Raw genomic sequence first — 18,569 nt, forward strand, 5'->3', positions numbered from 1 at the left:
GATTAAGATTGAGTACAAGTTCATTGTCATGGGCATACTTACACAGGGTATAAATGCCATGGAAAATTATCTTTTTGCAGCAGCAGCACAGTACATTACAAACACAACAAACATAAATTAACATAAACTTAAATTAACATAAGTTATGCACAATTTACACAGTGTAAAAATAAACATAACAACACTTGTGCAAGTCGAGAGAGAAAGAAAGAAATATAGTCCAAGGTAGGGTTAGGGTTTTTCAGATTGGTTCAAGAACCTGATGGCAGTGGGGAAGAAGCTGTTGTTGAACCTTGAGGTGTGGGTCATCAGGCTCCTGTACCTCCTGCCTGATGGCAGCATTCAGACAGCATGGTCTGGATGGTGGGGATCCCTAATGATGGATATCACCTTCCTAAGACATTACCTAATGTAGACTGGTCTCCTCTTATTTTCTCCTTGCTAAAGTAATGTTTTCCTCCTCTAATTCACACTCATATTACAATTTACCCTGGCCAAATCTGTTTTTAATCCAATGAAATCAGCACTATTCCAATTCAGTATTTTTTTTAAACTCTAGATTCCTTCTCGTCCATTTCTTCAACTAATCTAAACCTTATGAAGTCTGGTTACTGTCAGATCTGGTTATTTCCAAATTCACAGGTTCTTTCAGGAGTCCAATTACTTTATCATAATGAGTTCAGGAAAACAACTTGGTGCTTCACAAAGTTTTATTGGAAAAGTTTAAAACAAAGAAACAGCCGCAGAGCACATGTCCCTAGCTTTACTACTAGGAGATAAACCGACACAAAAGGAACTAAAATGAACTAGGGGAGGGGGAAAAGAGCAAGATAAGCAAGAGAGAGAGATTAACAAAAAAACGCCACCTTTTATACCTGAGATAAGAGGTACTCCTTAGATAATAATAGTCCAATCAGAAAACCTATTAGATACCTGTGGCCAAACCAACCAATGAGAAAACACATTCACCTGATGAAAGAACCAATAAGCTAAAAAGCGGTCATACCTTGTACAGCCACTTGAGGTGTATTAAACACTATACATCTTAAGAAAAAAAACTACTTAAAACAGTCAAATCCAAAGTTACCATTCCAAAAATGTTCTTCCATTGAAACTTGCTGCACTTGGCTCAGTTGACTCCTAGAAGCAGATCTAATAATTCTCACTGTGCTGGACATTTCCCTAGTCTATATTAGGGCAGCTGAAGTCCCCCTTTCTCACTACACTATAGTTCTTCCACTATGCATGTTTCACTGAACATTTGTTCCTTTGTATCCTTCCCATTAGTTGGTGAAGTATAAATTACAGACAGAGGCAGTAAAGCACCTTTTGTTTCTTAACTTTTGTCACATGAATTCTAACCTTGACCCATCAAGGACATCCTTTTCTCGACCATATTTTCCCAAATCAAAATTGCCACGCTCCTTTCTCTCCACCCACATTTCTGCTGAGTACCTCAATTCCAGAAATACTGGTAACCTAAACAGACCTACTTCCAGCCAGACCTTTTATTGCCAAAACATAACAATTCCATGTGGCTAGTTGCCCCTGCAGCTCATCAAATTTATCTTAATTAATGTGCTTACAAATATGAACCCTTAGATCTTCCATTTCCCCCAGAGTCTGATTCCATTCCTTCTCTGGTGATGCCCACCTGCCTTTAGCATGTTATTTCTCCTTTCGAATGCTACATCCTGATTTCCACCTCTGCAAAAAATTATTTTGTTGAGGTTCAATCAATCCATCTTGTGCAGGTCTCGCCAGATCCAAAGCCTCAGAAATGCAAACCCTGAAGCATTTATCTTCACTATCCTCTTTTATGTTCATTCACATGTGGCACCAATACTAAGGCAGAGATTATTAACTTTGAAGTTATGCTTTTTAAATCTCTTTCCTAGATCCCTAAGTTCTAACTGGAAGACCCCCACTCTTTTTACTAATGTTGTTAGAACTAATATGGATGAAGATTAGGATAAAGCAGACTGCTTAATTAACACTCTGTGTACTTCCCAAACATTTACTCCCTCTACTACCAGTGCAGCTTGACTGGATGTTGTCCATCTAAAAGATGCACTACAGCAACACCTCCTACCTGACTTAGAAATTAGTACTTAACAATACAAGGACTGCAGGTGAATAGGAATGCCACCATCAACAAATTCCCCTGCAAATCAGACACCATCCCACCATCCTCACAGGGAAACTTCACAAGATTGCTTCACTGTTGCTGGGCCAAACCTTGCTATTCCCTATCTAACAATTATGTGGCAGCATGTTACTGTGGTGATTTTAGACAGCAGCCCACCACCAATTTTTCAAGGGCATTTAGGGACGAGCAATAAATCCTGCATTCCCGTTCCAAGAACACATGGAAGAAAGAAATGTCATGTTCATATGTGAAAAGATATTCTGGAGGGAGAGGAGTAGTGATTCTTAATCCCCAGAGTCAATGAGAAAGAGAGAATTCACAGGGATGGGTGAGAGTAAAGGGAAGTTCATTTCATAATTATCAAGTGGAATAATTGGCCCATCATTTTCTATAATCCATTGGAAGGAAGGAAGTAACAATTGTTTCACATCCTCAGGATGTCCTAAAATGTCTGACATCAAATTGTTTTCAATGAGGCGTTCACTGTTATTTTGATAATGGGAATGTCACACCTGTGCTTGATCCTTTTCTCACTGCATGTAGACAGGAGCATTGGTTTATTTCTCTTTACCAGCCAGGAACCTAAAGAATAATTGAGCCTCGCAGAACTCCCCAACACCCCCTGCCCCTCCAGTACAAACCCCTCTTCCTAATGGCAACCTAAATAATAGTATCTATGGTTAAAAATAGGAGATTCTTTTCTAAAGTTAATCTTTAGCTCACATTTTATGTGACTATTACACATAACTCCCTGCAAAAGCAAATAACATTCAGTTGTATTACTTCAGACAGCAGGGAATTGTGACATTTATAAAGGTCATGCTGACCTTCATTAATTCAGTAGCATGTTGATCAGATATTGTCAGACAACATGACACCTTTCTATAATGAAAAATAAAATTGGATGAAGGTTATTTATTATTTTTACCATTAGGAATCAAACTCTTCAATAGCCCTTTACACTATGGATCAACCTACTTTCCATGAAAATTTTACAAAAATCCATATTCTGTGAATATTAATCTCATCTCAAACCATATTGCAGTAAAATTTTAGTGGTATATTTCTAGATCTTTCCAGAATTATGACAGTGAAATACAATTTTTAGCATTTCAGTTTCCTTTTCAGGCTTTTATGTTGCAAAACCAAAAGGATGAATTCAGAGATCATTTCACTTTTGTTTTGAATATAATGGCAGAATGAAAGTTGAGACCAAATGAGTCTGAATAAAGATTGATCTGTGTACATAATTAAAATGTGCTCCCTTTGACAAGTTACTGATTCTAGCAGTTACTTAGAAAGAAAATGATTCAGGAGATGAATGTATTATAACATTGCTTCTCATTGGGTTGGCTCCTCGTTGCCAAAGAATAATATCGGCATTCTTCGTTGTCTTCTCTTTACTGCAGTTTACAGTAGATGATCTTTGCTCTGTCTAGCCGACCTAACCACATTCTTTACTTCATCCATTTCCAATAAACCTGCAAGATCTTTTGACAAAAATCAGCTGTGTTTCTTCTTAAAACCCCTTGAGAAATCTTTTTCCGTTGTAAACATGTCAAAGGTTAATACTGTTGGAGGATTTTGCATCAATGGAAAGGTAAACAAAAATACATATACTGAAGGTTCAGCCTTCGATATGGAGTTCTAATGTAAGATTTTACTTTTTCTTGCCATATGACCTCCTCACCCCTTGCAGCTTCCTGTACCAGACAAGAAATCAAACTTCCACATATTCAGATATGCTGATTTAAAACGTACTTGAACCAGAATAAAATGTGTTTTATTTACTCCTTTTTGTGAATGCAAATCAGTTCTAGTGACATCAACAGCTTACATTCAGCGCCAATTCGAGAAGTTTGCAATGTTCAAATCAAATCAGTCACTTGTTTAAATAAAGTACGTGTGAAAACACATCATAATCGCTAGTAATATGGTACTTATTAATCCAATTTTATTAGAAACCCACTTATACTGATTACCAAGCAGTCTTAAAAGTTCAATACTTTAAACCTTACACATCTGCACAATTATAGCATAAAGGCTTGTGGATCTCACGGGAGAATACAGGTTCTCCATGGGTTTTGAACAGCTGACTTATGGACACCCTATACATATGAGCAAGCATCTGGGAGATCAGCAGGATGGATGGGAATGGATTCGCCAGCTGCTGCGGGGCTGCAAGCATCTTTTGCTGGGTGCGAATAGGGCATTTTTACATGCCTTCTCTCCACCCCACTCCCCTTACCCCCACACAATCAGGCATTGGTCCAGCCAATCAGAGCTGGGAGTCGTAAGCAGACTCACTTGTTTACTAAGTCAGTGAGGCCATGGCGGCTGCTTTTCCTGCGCCTGCTCCATCACCCCCTCTCCCATCACAACATTTCTGTTTTCTTCTCCCACACACCGTTTCTGTTCATTTCCTACTTACGAACAGTTCAGGTTATGAATAGTTCTCAGAAATGGAACCCTATTGTAACCTGGGGATTGCCTGAAAGCCATTTTGTTAGAACATGCTTTCTGTTAGCAAATGCTTCCTTTGTTGGCTCTGCTTGAATTTTTAAACTTTTTTAAATTCTCAAAATGTGGGTATTAGGGCAGGCACAGTAGTGTAGCGGTTAGCATAATGCTATTACAGCACCAGCGACCCAGGTTCAATTCCAGCCACTGCCTGTAAGGAGTTTGTATGTTTTCTCCACGTCTGCATGGGTTTCCTCTGGGTGCTCTGGTTTCCTAACACATTCCAAAGACGTACGGGTTAGGAGGTTGTGTACATGCTATGTTGGCACTGGAAGCGTGGCGACACTTGCAGGCTGCCCCCAGAACACTCTACGCAAAAGATGCACGTCAACGTGTTTCGATATACATGTGACTAATAAAAAGATCTTATTTTATCTTAGTGGTAAGAGCAGCAAGTAATACCCATCTCTGCTCATAATTGAAGAGTATTTGGATGGACTTCCTTGAACTGCTGAGGTCCATGTGGTGAAGTCCTTTTGGGTAAAGTGTTCCAGGATTTTAACCATTGATAGACGTCTAATTCAGGATTATTTACATACAAACATACAAATACTAGTTGGCCACTCAGCCTTTCCAGGCTGCTCTGCCATTTCATAAGATCACAGATGATCTGACTGTAATCCCAATTCCACACTTTCAACTACATGTGGTAACTTCTCACTCTTGCTTATCAAGAATCTGTCTCTATCTTAAAAACATTCAAATATTCTGCTTCCATCACCCTTTGAGGAAGAGAGTTCCTAAGACTCAACACATCACAGCTCCGCCTTCAATATTATTATCTCCAAACTCCTAGAGCTGGAACTCAACATCTCTCTTTGCAACTGGATCCTTGACTTCCTGACCAACAGACCACAATCAGTATGGATAGACAGCAATACCTCTGCCACGATTATTCTCGACACTGGTGCTCCAGAAGGCTGCATTCTCAGCCCCCTACTCTACTCCCTATACACTTACGACTGCGTGGCTAGATTCTGCTCTAACAAGTTTACAGTAGTGGGCCGAATCTCAAATAACAATGAGTTGGAGTATAGGAAGGAGACAGAGAGCTTAGTGACATGATGTCATGACAACAACCTTTCCTTCAATGTCAGCAAAACGAGAACTGGTCATTGACTTCAGGAAGGGAGGTGGTGCACATGGCCCTATTTACATCAACAGTGCTGAGGTCAAGAGGGTTGAAAGCCTCAAGTTCCTAGGAGTGAACATCACCAATAGCTTGTCCTGGTCCAACCACGTAGACAACATGGTCAAGAAAGCTCACCAGTACTCCACTTCCTCAGGAGGTTAAAGAAATTTGGCATGTCCCCTTTGACCCTCACCAATTTTTAATCGATACACCATAGAAAGCATACTATCTGGATGCATCACGGCTTGGTATGGCAACTGCTCTGCCCGTGACCACAAGAAACTGCAGAGAGTTGTGGACACAGCTCAGCATATCAGGGAAACTAGCCTCCCCTCCATGGACTCTGTCTACATTTCTTGCTGCCTTGGTAAAGCAGCCAAAATAATCAAAGACACCACCCATCCTGGACATTCTCTCTTCTTCCCCCTCCCATCAGGCAGAAGATACAAAAGCCTGAAAGCATGTACCACTAGGCTCAAGGACAGCTTCTATCCTGCTATTGTAAGACTATCGAATGGTCCCTAGTATGATAAGATGGACTCGACCTCACAATCTACCTTGTTATGGCCTTGCACCGTATTATCTGCCTGCATAGCACTTTCTCTGCAACTGTAACACTTTATTCTGCATTCTGTTATCGTTTTCCCTTGTACTACCTCAATGTGCTGTTGTAATGAAATGATCTGTATGGATGGCATGCAAAACAAAGCTTTTCCACTGTATACGTGACAATAATAAACCAATTTACACGGGAAAAAAAATTACCTAATTTCTGTCTTAAACATGTGACCCTTATTCTTAGATTTGCCCACAAGGGGAAATAGAACATTCACCCTGAAAAGACGCCTCAGGATCTTGCATGCTTCAATTTCTCTCTCTCCCTTTTAAACGCCAACAGACACAAGACTTGCCTTTTTCTCCCCCCCAAAAGGACACCCTGCACATTCCAGGTTGTGAATCATAAGCCTTCTCTGAACTGCTTCCAATGCACTTAGAATGTGTCCTCAACATATAAGGCTATTTATAACAAAGAAAACATTGTTTGAAAATAAATGGCAATAATATTCAATTGCTCAGTTTGAAAGATACTGTTTTTCTGTTTTGTGTTCAAAAGCTTTCCAAAGTGTCCCAAAAAGTTTCATACTTCTCCCAGTATATTCTATCTAGCCAATTACTGAACTTGTCCAAATCCCCCTGAAATCTCTGTGCATCCTTCTTCATACTCACAAACCCATCTGGTATAATATCTTGGAACTTTTAAACATTGAAATATGGCATTTGAACTCAACTTTATGAAATGGTAGGATTAAAATGGAGATGAGGAAAGAAAAGAAGGGCAGCAACTTGCTTCCTGATATACATGTTGGAGAAACCATCTGTACAATTTTTTATTGGATCAGTTTTAACTAGGACTTGAGAAATGCTTCCACAATTACCGTATTAGGGCAATAGTCGAGATGTTTCCACTAGTGAGAGAATCAGCACAAGGAGCAGGATGAATAAGCCCTCCCAAAAAGTGAACAAAATTCACTTGTCAGATCAGCAAGAGTACACCACTGGAAGAAAGGCTGAGGCCTCTATTGGCCCAAATGTATCCCTTTCGTCACCCTTTCCCACACTTCCATCCATTGTAAAAGATCCTAAAGTGCAACAGCACTGAGAAATGCCACATTTGCCCACTCCTACAAATCTCAAACCCACTTTGAATTGAATGCAATTTCCAGGTATATTCAAAATAGATCCATATTTAAATGAAATAATGGCCAAACTCCAAAACCTAGGACTCAACACCTCCCTCTGTAACTGGATCCTTGACTTTCTAACAAACAGACCGCAATCAGTGAGGATAGGCAGCAATACCTCCGGCATGATTATTCTCAACACTGGTGCCCCACAGGGCTACTCCCTATACACTCACGATTGTGCGGCCAGATTCTGCTCTAACTCCATCAACAAGTTTGCAGGTGATACCACCATTGTAGGCCGTATCTCAAACAGCGATGAGTCGGAGTACAGGAAGGAAATAGAGAGCTTAGTGGAATGGTGTCATGACAACAACCTTTCCCTCAATGTCAACAAAACTAAAGAGCTGGTCAATGACTTCAGGAGAGGGGGCAGAGTACACGGATCTGTCTACATCAATGGTGCTGAGGTCGAGAGGGTTGACAGCTTCAAGTTCCTGGGAGTGAACATCACCAACAGCCTGTCCTGGTCAAATCATGTAGATGCCATGGCCAAGAAAGCTCACCAGCGCCTCTACTTCCTCAGGAGGCTAAAGAAATTTGGTTTGTCCCCTTTGACTCTCACCAACTTTTACCAATGCACATTAGAAAGCATCCTATCTGGATGTATCATGGCTTGGTACGGCAACTGCTCTGCCCAAGACAGCAAGAAGCTGCAGAGAGTTGTGGACACAGCCCAGAGCATCACGGACACCAGCCTCCCCTCCTTGGACTCTGTCTTTACATCTCGTTGTCTTGGTATAGCAGCCAGCATAATCAAAGACCCCACCCACCCAGGACATTCTCTCTTCTCTCCTCTTCCATCAGGTAGAAGATACAGGAGCCTGAGGGCATGTACCACCAGACTTAAGGACAGCTTCTACCCACTGTGATAAGACTATTGAATGGTTCCCTTATACAATGAGATGGACTATGACCTCACGATCTACCTTGTTGTGATCTTGCACCTTATTGCACTGCACTTTCTCTGTAGCTGTAACACTTTACTCTGTACTGTTATTGTTTTTACCTGTACTACATCAATGCACTCTGTACTAACTCAATGTAACTGCACTGTGTAATGAATTGACCTGTACGATCGGTTTGTAAGACAAGCTTTTCATTGTACCTCAGTAAAAGTGACAATAATAAACCAATACCGAAAGCTCTTATTACTAATCAAAAACTGTTTTCAATTAATAGGAGACAATTTTACACATCACCACGTAACAGCTGTGAAATTTTAGCATAGGTAGTTATTTTCTCACATTTTTCAGTATCAAAATTTTGAAACTGGACAAATTACTTGGAATGTTAGCTATAAAAAATGACCAACACAAACATAATTAGAAGAGGTACTGGGATAGTTCTTTGAATTCATAGAAACATACAAAAATTATAATGCTTCTTTTGTCTCCTTTTCAGTTCTGATGAATATTTCCAACATTTTCTGTTTTTCTCAGACAAAAAGTATACCTGGCATAAGTGGCTGTCCAGTCATTCCCATTGGTCCCATTCCCAAGTTGTTCATGGCTGTTGCCCAAGCTGTAGGGTCGGATAATGACATCCCTAGTGGGCTGGAGTCTAAGGCTAGGTTTTTGTAACGTTCTGCTGAAAATGAAGAACAGAAAAAATATTGCAAGTTCAGAGATATGATTATAAGTTAATGTTGATTTCTGATCAAATGCTTTTCTCCTTCTTTACTCAAATATTCATTCTTTGAACTGAATTTCAAAAATCAGTTCCTTAGGAAAATTTCCCCTGTATCCCCCTCCCTCGCCCTCACCCCCACCCCCACATAACCAGTAATAGACCAGGGTAGATCAATTTCAACTGAGATCAGTGAACTTAACATGATAGATAATGGTACCTTCCAAATCGGAATACACATCCCCGGGAAGAATACAATATAGATTTTCCTTAATCATTTTACATGAGAACATAACAAGGTAATTTGACATTTTGCTTAGGTTTGGATAAAAAAGTAGCCCCATTAGGTTTAACAAAATAAAGTCTTTTCATTTAAATGTGGGGATCCCGGCATTACAACAACTAGCAGACTCCAAATACCAAACTTTGTGAATGCCTAGAGTGACTGACCTCCACATTAGCAAGTAAAAACAATTACATGCCAGAATCTGTTGGCTTGTTGTACTTCTCGCTCTTTTTTCAGTTTCACATGCAGCAACACTCTCGCAGATCCTTAGATAGGCATAGATTTTATAAATATCTGCGCTTTATTTTAACTTGACAAAGAGGCAGGAGACAACATAGAGCTTAAAAGAAGTGCACAAAAAGCAAATCCTGCTTAATTTCTGATGTCCAGAAGAGATGTAAAGTACAGCACAATGTGACAACAAAGGCAGCAAGTTCTCCAAAATGGGAGTATGAAAAGAAACTATGAAAAGAAATCAAAATAAAAGCAACAAAATTTGTAATGACTAAATTAGGAATATTGGATGACCAGAAGAAGAGGAGCGCTAAACACAAACATCACTACGTAAATGAGAATAAGGAAAATACAGACATGTTCAATGACTAACTTGTGTTAGTATTTACATTAGAGGAAGAAAATAGTATCCCAGGGAGAGAAACTCAAAGTTACTGTAAATATTAGGAAAGTAATTAAACTAATGAAGCTTATTCCTGGGATGAGGAGGTTGACTTAACACAAGAGACTAAAGAAATTAAATCTATATTCTCTGGAGCTTAGAAGATCTCATTGAAACATACAAGATATTGAGAAGGCACAATAAGGTTGATGTTGAGATGTTTCTACTCGTGAGGGGATCTCAAACAAAGGGATATAGTTACACAATTAGGATGTGGTCATTTAAAACTGAAGTGCACAGGAGTTCCTCCATGCAGGTAGTGACAAATCTCTAGAATTCTCTTCCCAGGAGGATTGTGGAGACTAGATCTTGTGGGTATTTAGAGAGGAAGCACATACATTTTGAAAGAACAGAGAATGGAGGGCTATGGGAAATCGGCACAGAACAGGACACCAGGTCTGGGCAGGCCAGCCATGATCATTTTGAACAATGAGCCAGGCCCAAAGAGGCCAAGTGGCCCATACTTGTTCCTATTCAATGGTCCCCTAGTACAATAAGATGGAATCTTGATGGATTGTGAGATGAACTGACACTCTCTCTCGTTCTGGCTTTACACCTTATTGTCTGCCTCCACTGCCCTCTCTCTATAACTATAACACTTTATTCTGCACTTTGATATTGTTTTCCCTTGTACTACCTCAATGCACTGTTATAATGAAATGATCTGCATGGATAGCATGCAAAGTTTTTCCACTGTACCTCACTTCACCGTGACAGTAATAAACTAATTTACCAATAAATCAATTTACTTATATTCTAAAGTGTGACAAATCTCCAGGAATAGGTTGTTCCATTCCATTGTCTATAAAGGAATTTGGCAAAGACACTGCAGTTGTTCTCATTTTAATCTTACAAAATACTCTTGATTTACAACAGGTCCTACACATTATAAAACTGTAAAAGCCTCACTATTTATAATTTGAAAGGGAACCAAGGATTTGTAGACAAGTCGATCCATGATCTGTGGCCAGGAAAATGCTCAAGTCCAACATTAAGGATATACTGATGAGACATCCCAAAAATATTTAATTGTCGTAGAGGGCCAGCAAAAATGTGACAAAATTTTTAAAAACAAAATCATTGAAGCAGTCTGCAGTGAATGTCTGTAGACATTATTTATATAGACATCCAGGTATTTTCTGAAGATCAGCAGGGATTGTTCACTGAAGTGGCAGCTCATGGAATTAAAAGCAATTTAATCATCTCACTAGGAAATTGGCTACATGGGAGGAGGCAGCAAGTAAGGCAAGAACTCAAATTCCCAGCATGTGCCGAGGGATGTCCTGCAAAGATCTATGCACAGACCACATCTATTCACCATGTTCATAAACGACCTTGATGGTGGAAAAGAAAGACATTTATCTAGGTTTGATAACTAAAAGATAGCTGACCATGAAAGCTTTGTAGGTGGACACATTAAATTACAAAGAGATATTAATAGTTCCAGTGTCCAGGCAAACTTATGGCAAGCAGAGTTCAAGGTGGACAAAAAACAAACTGCAGGAAGAACTCAGTGAGTTAAGCAGCACTTGAGAAAGCAAAAGGATGGTCGAAATTCCATGTCAAGATCCTGCATTAGGAGAGCGTAGAGGAAAGATAGCCAGTATAAAGAAGTAAGAGGGAGGGGTGAGGCAGAGGCTGGTAGGTGACAGGTGGAACTATATGAGAGGGGGGATGATGGACTGAGAGCCAGGTGGGGGAGGGGGAGTGTTGAAACAGATAAAATGGTGGGGGTGGGTGAAAATTAGGCAAATTGAACCAGGTGGGAGAAGGGATAGGAAATGTGAACCAATGGAGAAGAAAACTAGCGTCTAGGCAAACAGCTATGTAGGTGATGGGCAGGTAGAACCAGGTGGGAAGTGCAGGTGATGGAAAAGGTGAAGGGAGAGAGAACTTGGGTGGACAGGTGGGAGTTGGGCAGGAACACAGGGAATGTGGGTGACCTAAAACTGGAAAATGCGACATTCAAACCATCACGTTGTAGGCTACCAAGGTAGAATATGAAGTATTGATCTTCTAGTTTGCATTTGGCCTCACTGTGGCAGTGAAGGAGCCTAGGGACATTCAGGTGACCAAGTCTGAGGTTAGTACAGAGGATGAAATGATGAAATGCTAGAAACTGTAGAAGTTCAAATTGACTTGGATTCCACATATTTGGATTAAAATCTCAAATACAGGCTCAGAAAACAATCAAAGCTGCCAATGGAATGCTGGCCAAATACCTAGTCTGCTGGGGAACAAGGGAATAGATGTTTTGTCACGTCTATAAAAAGCCCCAGTTAGACATCATCCAGACAACCTTTCTAAGGAAGAGTACATTGGCTTTGGAGGAAGCATGTACTAAAATGACACATAGTGTCCAAAGACTCAAACTGAGGAGAGGCTAAACAAACTAGTGGTGTATTCCCAAAATTTAGGTTAAGGAATTAACTGAAATTACTACAGGATGGAGTAGAGAGTAAGAAATGATTTCTTTTGTTGGCAAGTTTAGAACAAAGGGATATAATCTAAAAAAATTAGACTGCAAACTGAATTTATGATGCACATCTATATAGAAAGATTAGAACACACTTGCACAAATAAAAATTAATACTAGGTCAACTATTAATTTTCAACTACATAGCATTTCAATTATATGCAATTTAATACCTTATGCACACTGTGTTGAAATGTGATTTGAAACACATCTTTTCAGAAACTATTAACGTTATTGACATCATAAAGTGTTAATTAACAACACTGCCAAGTTTTTTTTTAATACTTGTTTAAATGAACAGATTTCTCAAGAAATTGCTCACAATGGCCCGGTCCCATACAGATTTGAAAACACTTTGTAAACCTATATTCAATACAAAATCTTCAGAAATTTGTGAAATGGAAGATGCTTCAGGTACTTAAAACAAGTTATTTAATGGAGACAATAATTTATAAGTTAGGTTTTAATTGCCAAATCAGGTGGAAGTAAATGCATTTATGATAAAGTGACCTCTTTCACTAAAATAAGCTGCTTTTAAACCAAGTTGTATATGTCAGCTTAAATTCTCTTATAGATATTTCAAACTAATGAAATTACTTTCAATTTTAAAAATTTATTATGGTATCTCATTTGACAACTTAATCTACTAACAATCATTTCATCCTCTGTAAAATATTTACAAAGTTAGTTAAAAACTGCTTTATAATTCTTGCTTTGCGGTCTTTGAGAATTTTTAATTTTAGCTGTTAAGACAGCTTTATGATAACACTGCTACTGGATGTATCATAAAATTGATGTCATCGCCTGAGAAAGGGAAGCTCATACCCCAGCAAAAGCTGAATCTTTGTGGTCAGTTTTCTTTGTGTTCAGTGATAATACTATTGTTTTTTCACGTGACTGTATAATCTAGGTGACAGCAAATGTTATACCTCTGATTTTAATTCTCAGTCACATCTTTATGCAGTATAAAGGCTGCCCAATTAAATGCAAGTAGAAAGGAGTCAAGTTAGAAAAAAAACATCTGTTCAGTTATGGTCATTACTGTACTATCAGAGCAAATACCCATAACAGAAATTTTAGCCAGTCACCATTCTTTTAAAAACTAGGTTCACATTAATATAAATATCCAAAAGACTTTGTGGAAAAAATATTGAATAATAGTCATGAGTTTTAACAATTTTTAAATAACCTATTTTGTTCAGTAGAAAGCATAACTGAAATACTGCATTGTAATATCCTCAAGTGATTGTATGATGTCATATCAACATTTAAGAGAGTTTATGAATAATGAGTGAAAGAAAGTGAGTTTGGGTGCTTCACTAGGCACTATAAACTGCAACTTATTACACATTCAGTTATTAGTTAAGCAGAGAAATGATCGTCTCATCAGTATGAAGGGCAACTAAGGAGAAGGGTGCAAAGGTTATATCCACTTATTTCTCTAATGGAACAGAAGCAGCTGTGAATACCACATCAGTTATTTTGCAGGGCCTTGTCTCATCTATTTTGTCCATACCTGCTTTTAAATTCAGTTCAGATGCATGTTGATCCCAATTAAAGATTTGTAATCTGTCATTTGCTGAAGTTTACACCCTGGCTGTGCCATTTCCTACATTATTTATCATGGAGCCATGCTATTGTGACAATATCTGCTTCTGATATATATGTGACAAGATTGTCAAGTCAACAATTTAGTCAATCTACATCTGCTGCTGAGTCCTCTCAGGCTTCTGGTTTTGTTGCCAGTGTAGTGTCACAATCACCTTTCTGTACTAAGCTCATTGCAGGAGAAAGGCTGTGAGAGAAAAAAAAGTCAGATCCTGTAACATAGCCTGACCACCTGATGGTCAGACATAACTCAACATAATTTGTTCTCTCTTAGCACTTTTCAATATTTTTCCAGTGGAAACAAAAAACTGCATCACAAAAGTACAGAAAAAAAAATTAGGAGACTCCACAAGAGAGACTCCTGATGGGATTGATTCAGAACAGATCGAGCAGCTCAAATTTGGGCATTCATGAAATGCCATGGAGATCAGAAACAAAAGAATTGTACTCAAGCATAATCTGTGAAGTCATGGCCTTGCATATTCCTCACTCTGCCATCACCATCAAACAATGGGACCAACAATTTGAAGAGTGTATAGTAGCATCCCATGGAGTACATAAAAATGAGGTGTAAAAACTACATCACAGAACTGAACACCAGAAATAAGCTATAGACATATTTCCATTTACACTCTTTTGGTTTAGATTTTGTATACTTAAAGAATTCTTCAAATCGAATGACTGGCTGGACTATTTGGGAGTACTGCCAATGTATTGGCAAACTATTATTTCTTTGTAATTTTAGTGGTTTGGGATGATGAGACCAGATAATTATACACCTGTGAAAAGGTTACTAAGATCAGAGATAAGGGATTTCTTCTGAATATTTACGCAAATAGACCTAGTTAGTTTCTTTAAGTCTCCTTAGTTTCACTATTTGCATGCAAAAAAGATACAATAAGTTTCCACCACTTGTTTTATCTTCATTTACACTTGCCACAATATTTTGTCCTATTCCTCTACTGTCAATTGAAGTATTACCAATACCCATCTTTAATGGATCTACATTTCCTTTAGTACCAAAAACAGCAAACCATAAGAATGTTATAGTGGAACTAAATTCTGGTGTTGGTACTCCTTTGCATTGCAGCATATGACGTTTAAAATGAAATATGCAAAGTTACTTTTGCTAAATGAATCTTTAAATGCTATTTATCCCTAGTGTTTAATACTTCAGCAGCAGCATTATAACTTACAATGTGTGGAATTCAGTACCAGACATTAAGATAGCTCAAAACATCTTAATACTAAGGAAACGGAAGTATAACCTTTCGGGTCAAAACACTGCATCGGGATTTTAATACAACACTGCTCTCTACGTACAGAATAAAAGTCCACATTATATCTTAACTGGTTTCAGCATTGTGCAAAAACTAAAATGTCAACCTTATTATAACCTCGCAAATGAATATAAAATTTCAAATTAATCTTTATATTCACCTTGTATAAGATTGTTCTAAAACAATTTAGGATAATCAACTTCGTTTAGTGCAAGAAAATTCATTATCTTGGTCTCTTGTGGTGTTTCTATCCACTTCATTAGGAACAGCAGTCCATTACATGCTCACAACAAAGATTAGGGAAATTTGAGCAGCTCAGCATCTTACAGATAGTCATTTCAACCCCTGCAGTGAATGCCATTCTGTTCCCAAATGTTTTGGTGAGACCCAGAGTGATTGTTTTTTGATAAGATATCTCTGCCCTTTTGCACACAGGGAAACTATTATTGCAGCTGCAGATGTGTAATCTGGTACAGCAGAATTATAAATTTTGTTCACTTGCCTTTCAAATAAAAAAAATCAACTAAAAGCTGCAGTGCTCATTCAAATGATTTTACCCAGCAGTGCTTCAAATTAGCATAATCTTAATGTGCTAGACATCTCTATCCTTTTGTAAGGAGATCGGCAAATGGTTATAAAATAACAGAAATATAAATACAAGATACATTTTTTATATATTATTTACCAGTGAAAGCACCAATTTGTAGACACAGGGTCTTTATCCATTTACAAATCTTGAAAATAATGCCATGTGAAGTGATCTACTGCTCTGACAACATTCTGACTTTGTGTAAGTAGCTGTGGTGTAAATAGCTGTGATGGCAATAGCTATAAGATACATCTTCACTGAGAGGTGTGGTTTTTACAAAAGGGCCAAATAGATTTTATATCCTGTATTTTCTATATTCATATAGAACCTTTAATATAGAAAGAAATTTGGAGTTGAACTGCATCCACTCAATCCTATATTAGACATAATTCGTATGGTAGCAATTGCCCCTCAAGTCAGAAGGCTGTATTTTCAAGTCCACTTCAGAGACTTTAGGTCCAATGCCTAGGCTGACACTCAGGATCATGGAACAGTACAGCAATGGAAACAGGCCATTCAACCCAATCCGTCCATGCTGACCAGTGGGCATCCTTCTGTCTTTATTGGATCTCCTAGCACTTGGTCTGGACACTTAAATGTTATCAGCAACCCATCTTCAACCACTGTCTCAGACAGTGCATTCTAGGAACTTGCCATTATCTGGGTGAAGATAGTCCCCCTCATTTCCCCTCACCCAAAATTAAGCCCCATAGATTTATCTGCCTCTGACATGGAGAAAGGTTTCCTGCTGTTTACCCTATACTCATAATTTAATATACCTCACTCGTGTCCCCTCCTAGCCTCCTCGTTCCAGGAAGAACAGACCTAGCTACTTAATTGCTTCTCATAACTGAGATGCTCCATCCTAAGCAACATCCTAGTTAATCTCCTCTGCATCCTCTCCAGCAATATCACTTGTTTTCGATAGTATAATGACCAGAACTGCACGTAGTACTCCAGCTGAGGTCTGAACAAGGTTTTATAAAGTTGGAGCATAGCCTCCCTACTTCTGCCTTCAATGCCCCAACTAATGAAGGCCAGTTTCATGTATCCCTTCCTATCCACGTTATCTATCCATGTTGCCACCTTCAAGGATCGATGGACTTGTACTCTAAGATCCCCCTGTTCCTCAATGCTCTCTAAGATCTGACCTTTCATGGTGTATGTCCTGACTTCATTAGTGCTCCTAAAATGCATCACCTCATTTGTCTGGATTGAACCCATCTGCCATCTTTCAGTCCATTTCACCAACACATTGATGTCTCTCTGTAGCCCAAAACTACCTTCCACGCTAATCAACATCTCCTCCAATCTTAGTCATTCACATTTATTACAGACAGCATGGGTCCCAGCATCAATCCTTGTGGGACACCATTAGTCACAGGCATCTTAGAATATTACAGGGCATAGAATTAGTCCTAGTAACCTTTAAAGAATAAGCACCCATGAGCAGAAATCTTCTATTATTCTAACTAAATCGGACACAAGGATAAACTGACCATCTAATTCAAAATGCACTGGACTGGGTTAAATGTGGCATTTTTCAAGCCTTAATCAGCCAAAACTACAATCCTGGCTTTGCCAGCTGTAAAGTGCTGAACATTTAATAGTTTTAAATGCCATTGACATTCAGTATACTTAAAAACTATTAACAAATTTTAAAACTTAAAAATAATCTAAAAATTAGCTGAAAGCACTTACAAATATTAAAAAAACACTGGAAAAAAAGCAGATTATGTAAAATAAACTTGCTTTCTTCTGTGCAGGACTAGATTACCCTGTAAAATCATTAGGGTCACAAATCGTTCACCAGTTCAGCCCGGGATCCAAGAATTAGTACAAGGTCATCAGCATAAAGCTGTGATTTTCACTTTTGACTAAACATGCTCATATGTCCTGGATTTGTTGACCATTAGATAAATGTTATTGGCTTCATTCCCACACAAAAAAGGTACCAACTGGAAACAAGCAGGAAAATGGAGTTGATGCCAAGATCAGATCAGTCATGATCTTATCAAATGTAAGATAAATACAGGATGTTGGATCCTGAGGCCACCTGGCCTGCCCCTGTTCCATGTTCTTATGTTCTTATCAGCAGGTGCATTAGAATTTGCTCCACATAAGGAACAGTGGCAATGTTTTCCTACAGCTGACTAAAGGGAGAAACCGTCAAAGGCATGCAAATCGATTGCCTGTCAAACCTTTTTCTTATAGTGATTATATGGAGCAAGGATATATCATATGAAACAGGAAAGATAAAGGTATGTAATCTTTGCTGTAGCATTATCCATCACTGCCCAAGACAAGGTCTTTAATATCATTTTTTTTCTTCTGTCTGCAGAGCTCCATCATTAATTAATCCTTCAGTTCATAAAACCAACTGATCTGCTGCTGGTGATAAAGTGTGAATTGAAAACACTGGCCCATTTGTCTGGGGCTCACACATCACAACTGAAGGAGGGAAACAGAACTGCTAGCAGAA

At 38.7% G+C, this 18,569-nt stretch overlaps 1 protein-coding gene across 4 annotated transcripts in view; it reads right to left on the reverse strand.

Moving 5' to 3' along the window:
- The window catches only part of LOC127573754 (ecto-NOX disulfide-thiol exchanger 2-like), a 166,831-nt gene that overhangs the window by 47,382 nt on the left and 100,880 nt on the right, over window positions 1–18,569 (reverse strand). For 2 of the 4 annotated variants that reach the window (XM_052022249.1, XM_052022247.1), the window contains exon 3: window positions 8,999–9,133. The exons of 1 other annotated variant lie outside the window; for it this stretch is intronic. In XM_052022249.1, coding sequence (XP_051878209.1) covers window positions 8,999–9,089 — 91 coding nt within the window. In that variant the 5' untranslated portion in view covers window positions 9,090–9,133. The remainder of the gene's footprint in view (window positions 1–8,998; window positions 9,134–18,569) is intronic. One more of the 4 variants, XM_052022248.1, reaches the window with a different exon arrangement.

Source organism: Pristis pectinata, chromosome 8 (genome assembly GCF_009764475.1).
Source record: "Pristis pectinata isolate sPriPec2 chromosome 8, sPriPec2.1.pri, whole genome shotgun sequence".
NCBI classification, from domain to species: Eukaryota; Metazoa; Chordata; class Chondrichthyes; order Rhinopristiformes; family Pristidae; genus Pristis; species Pristis pectinata.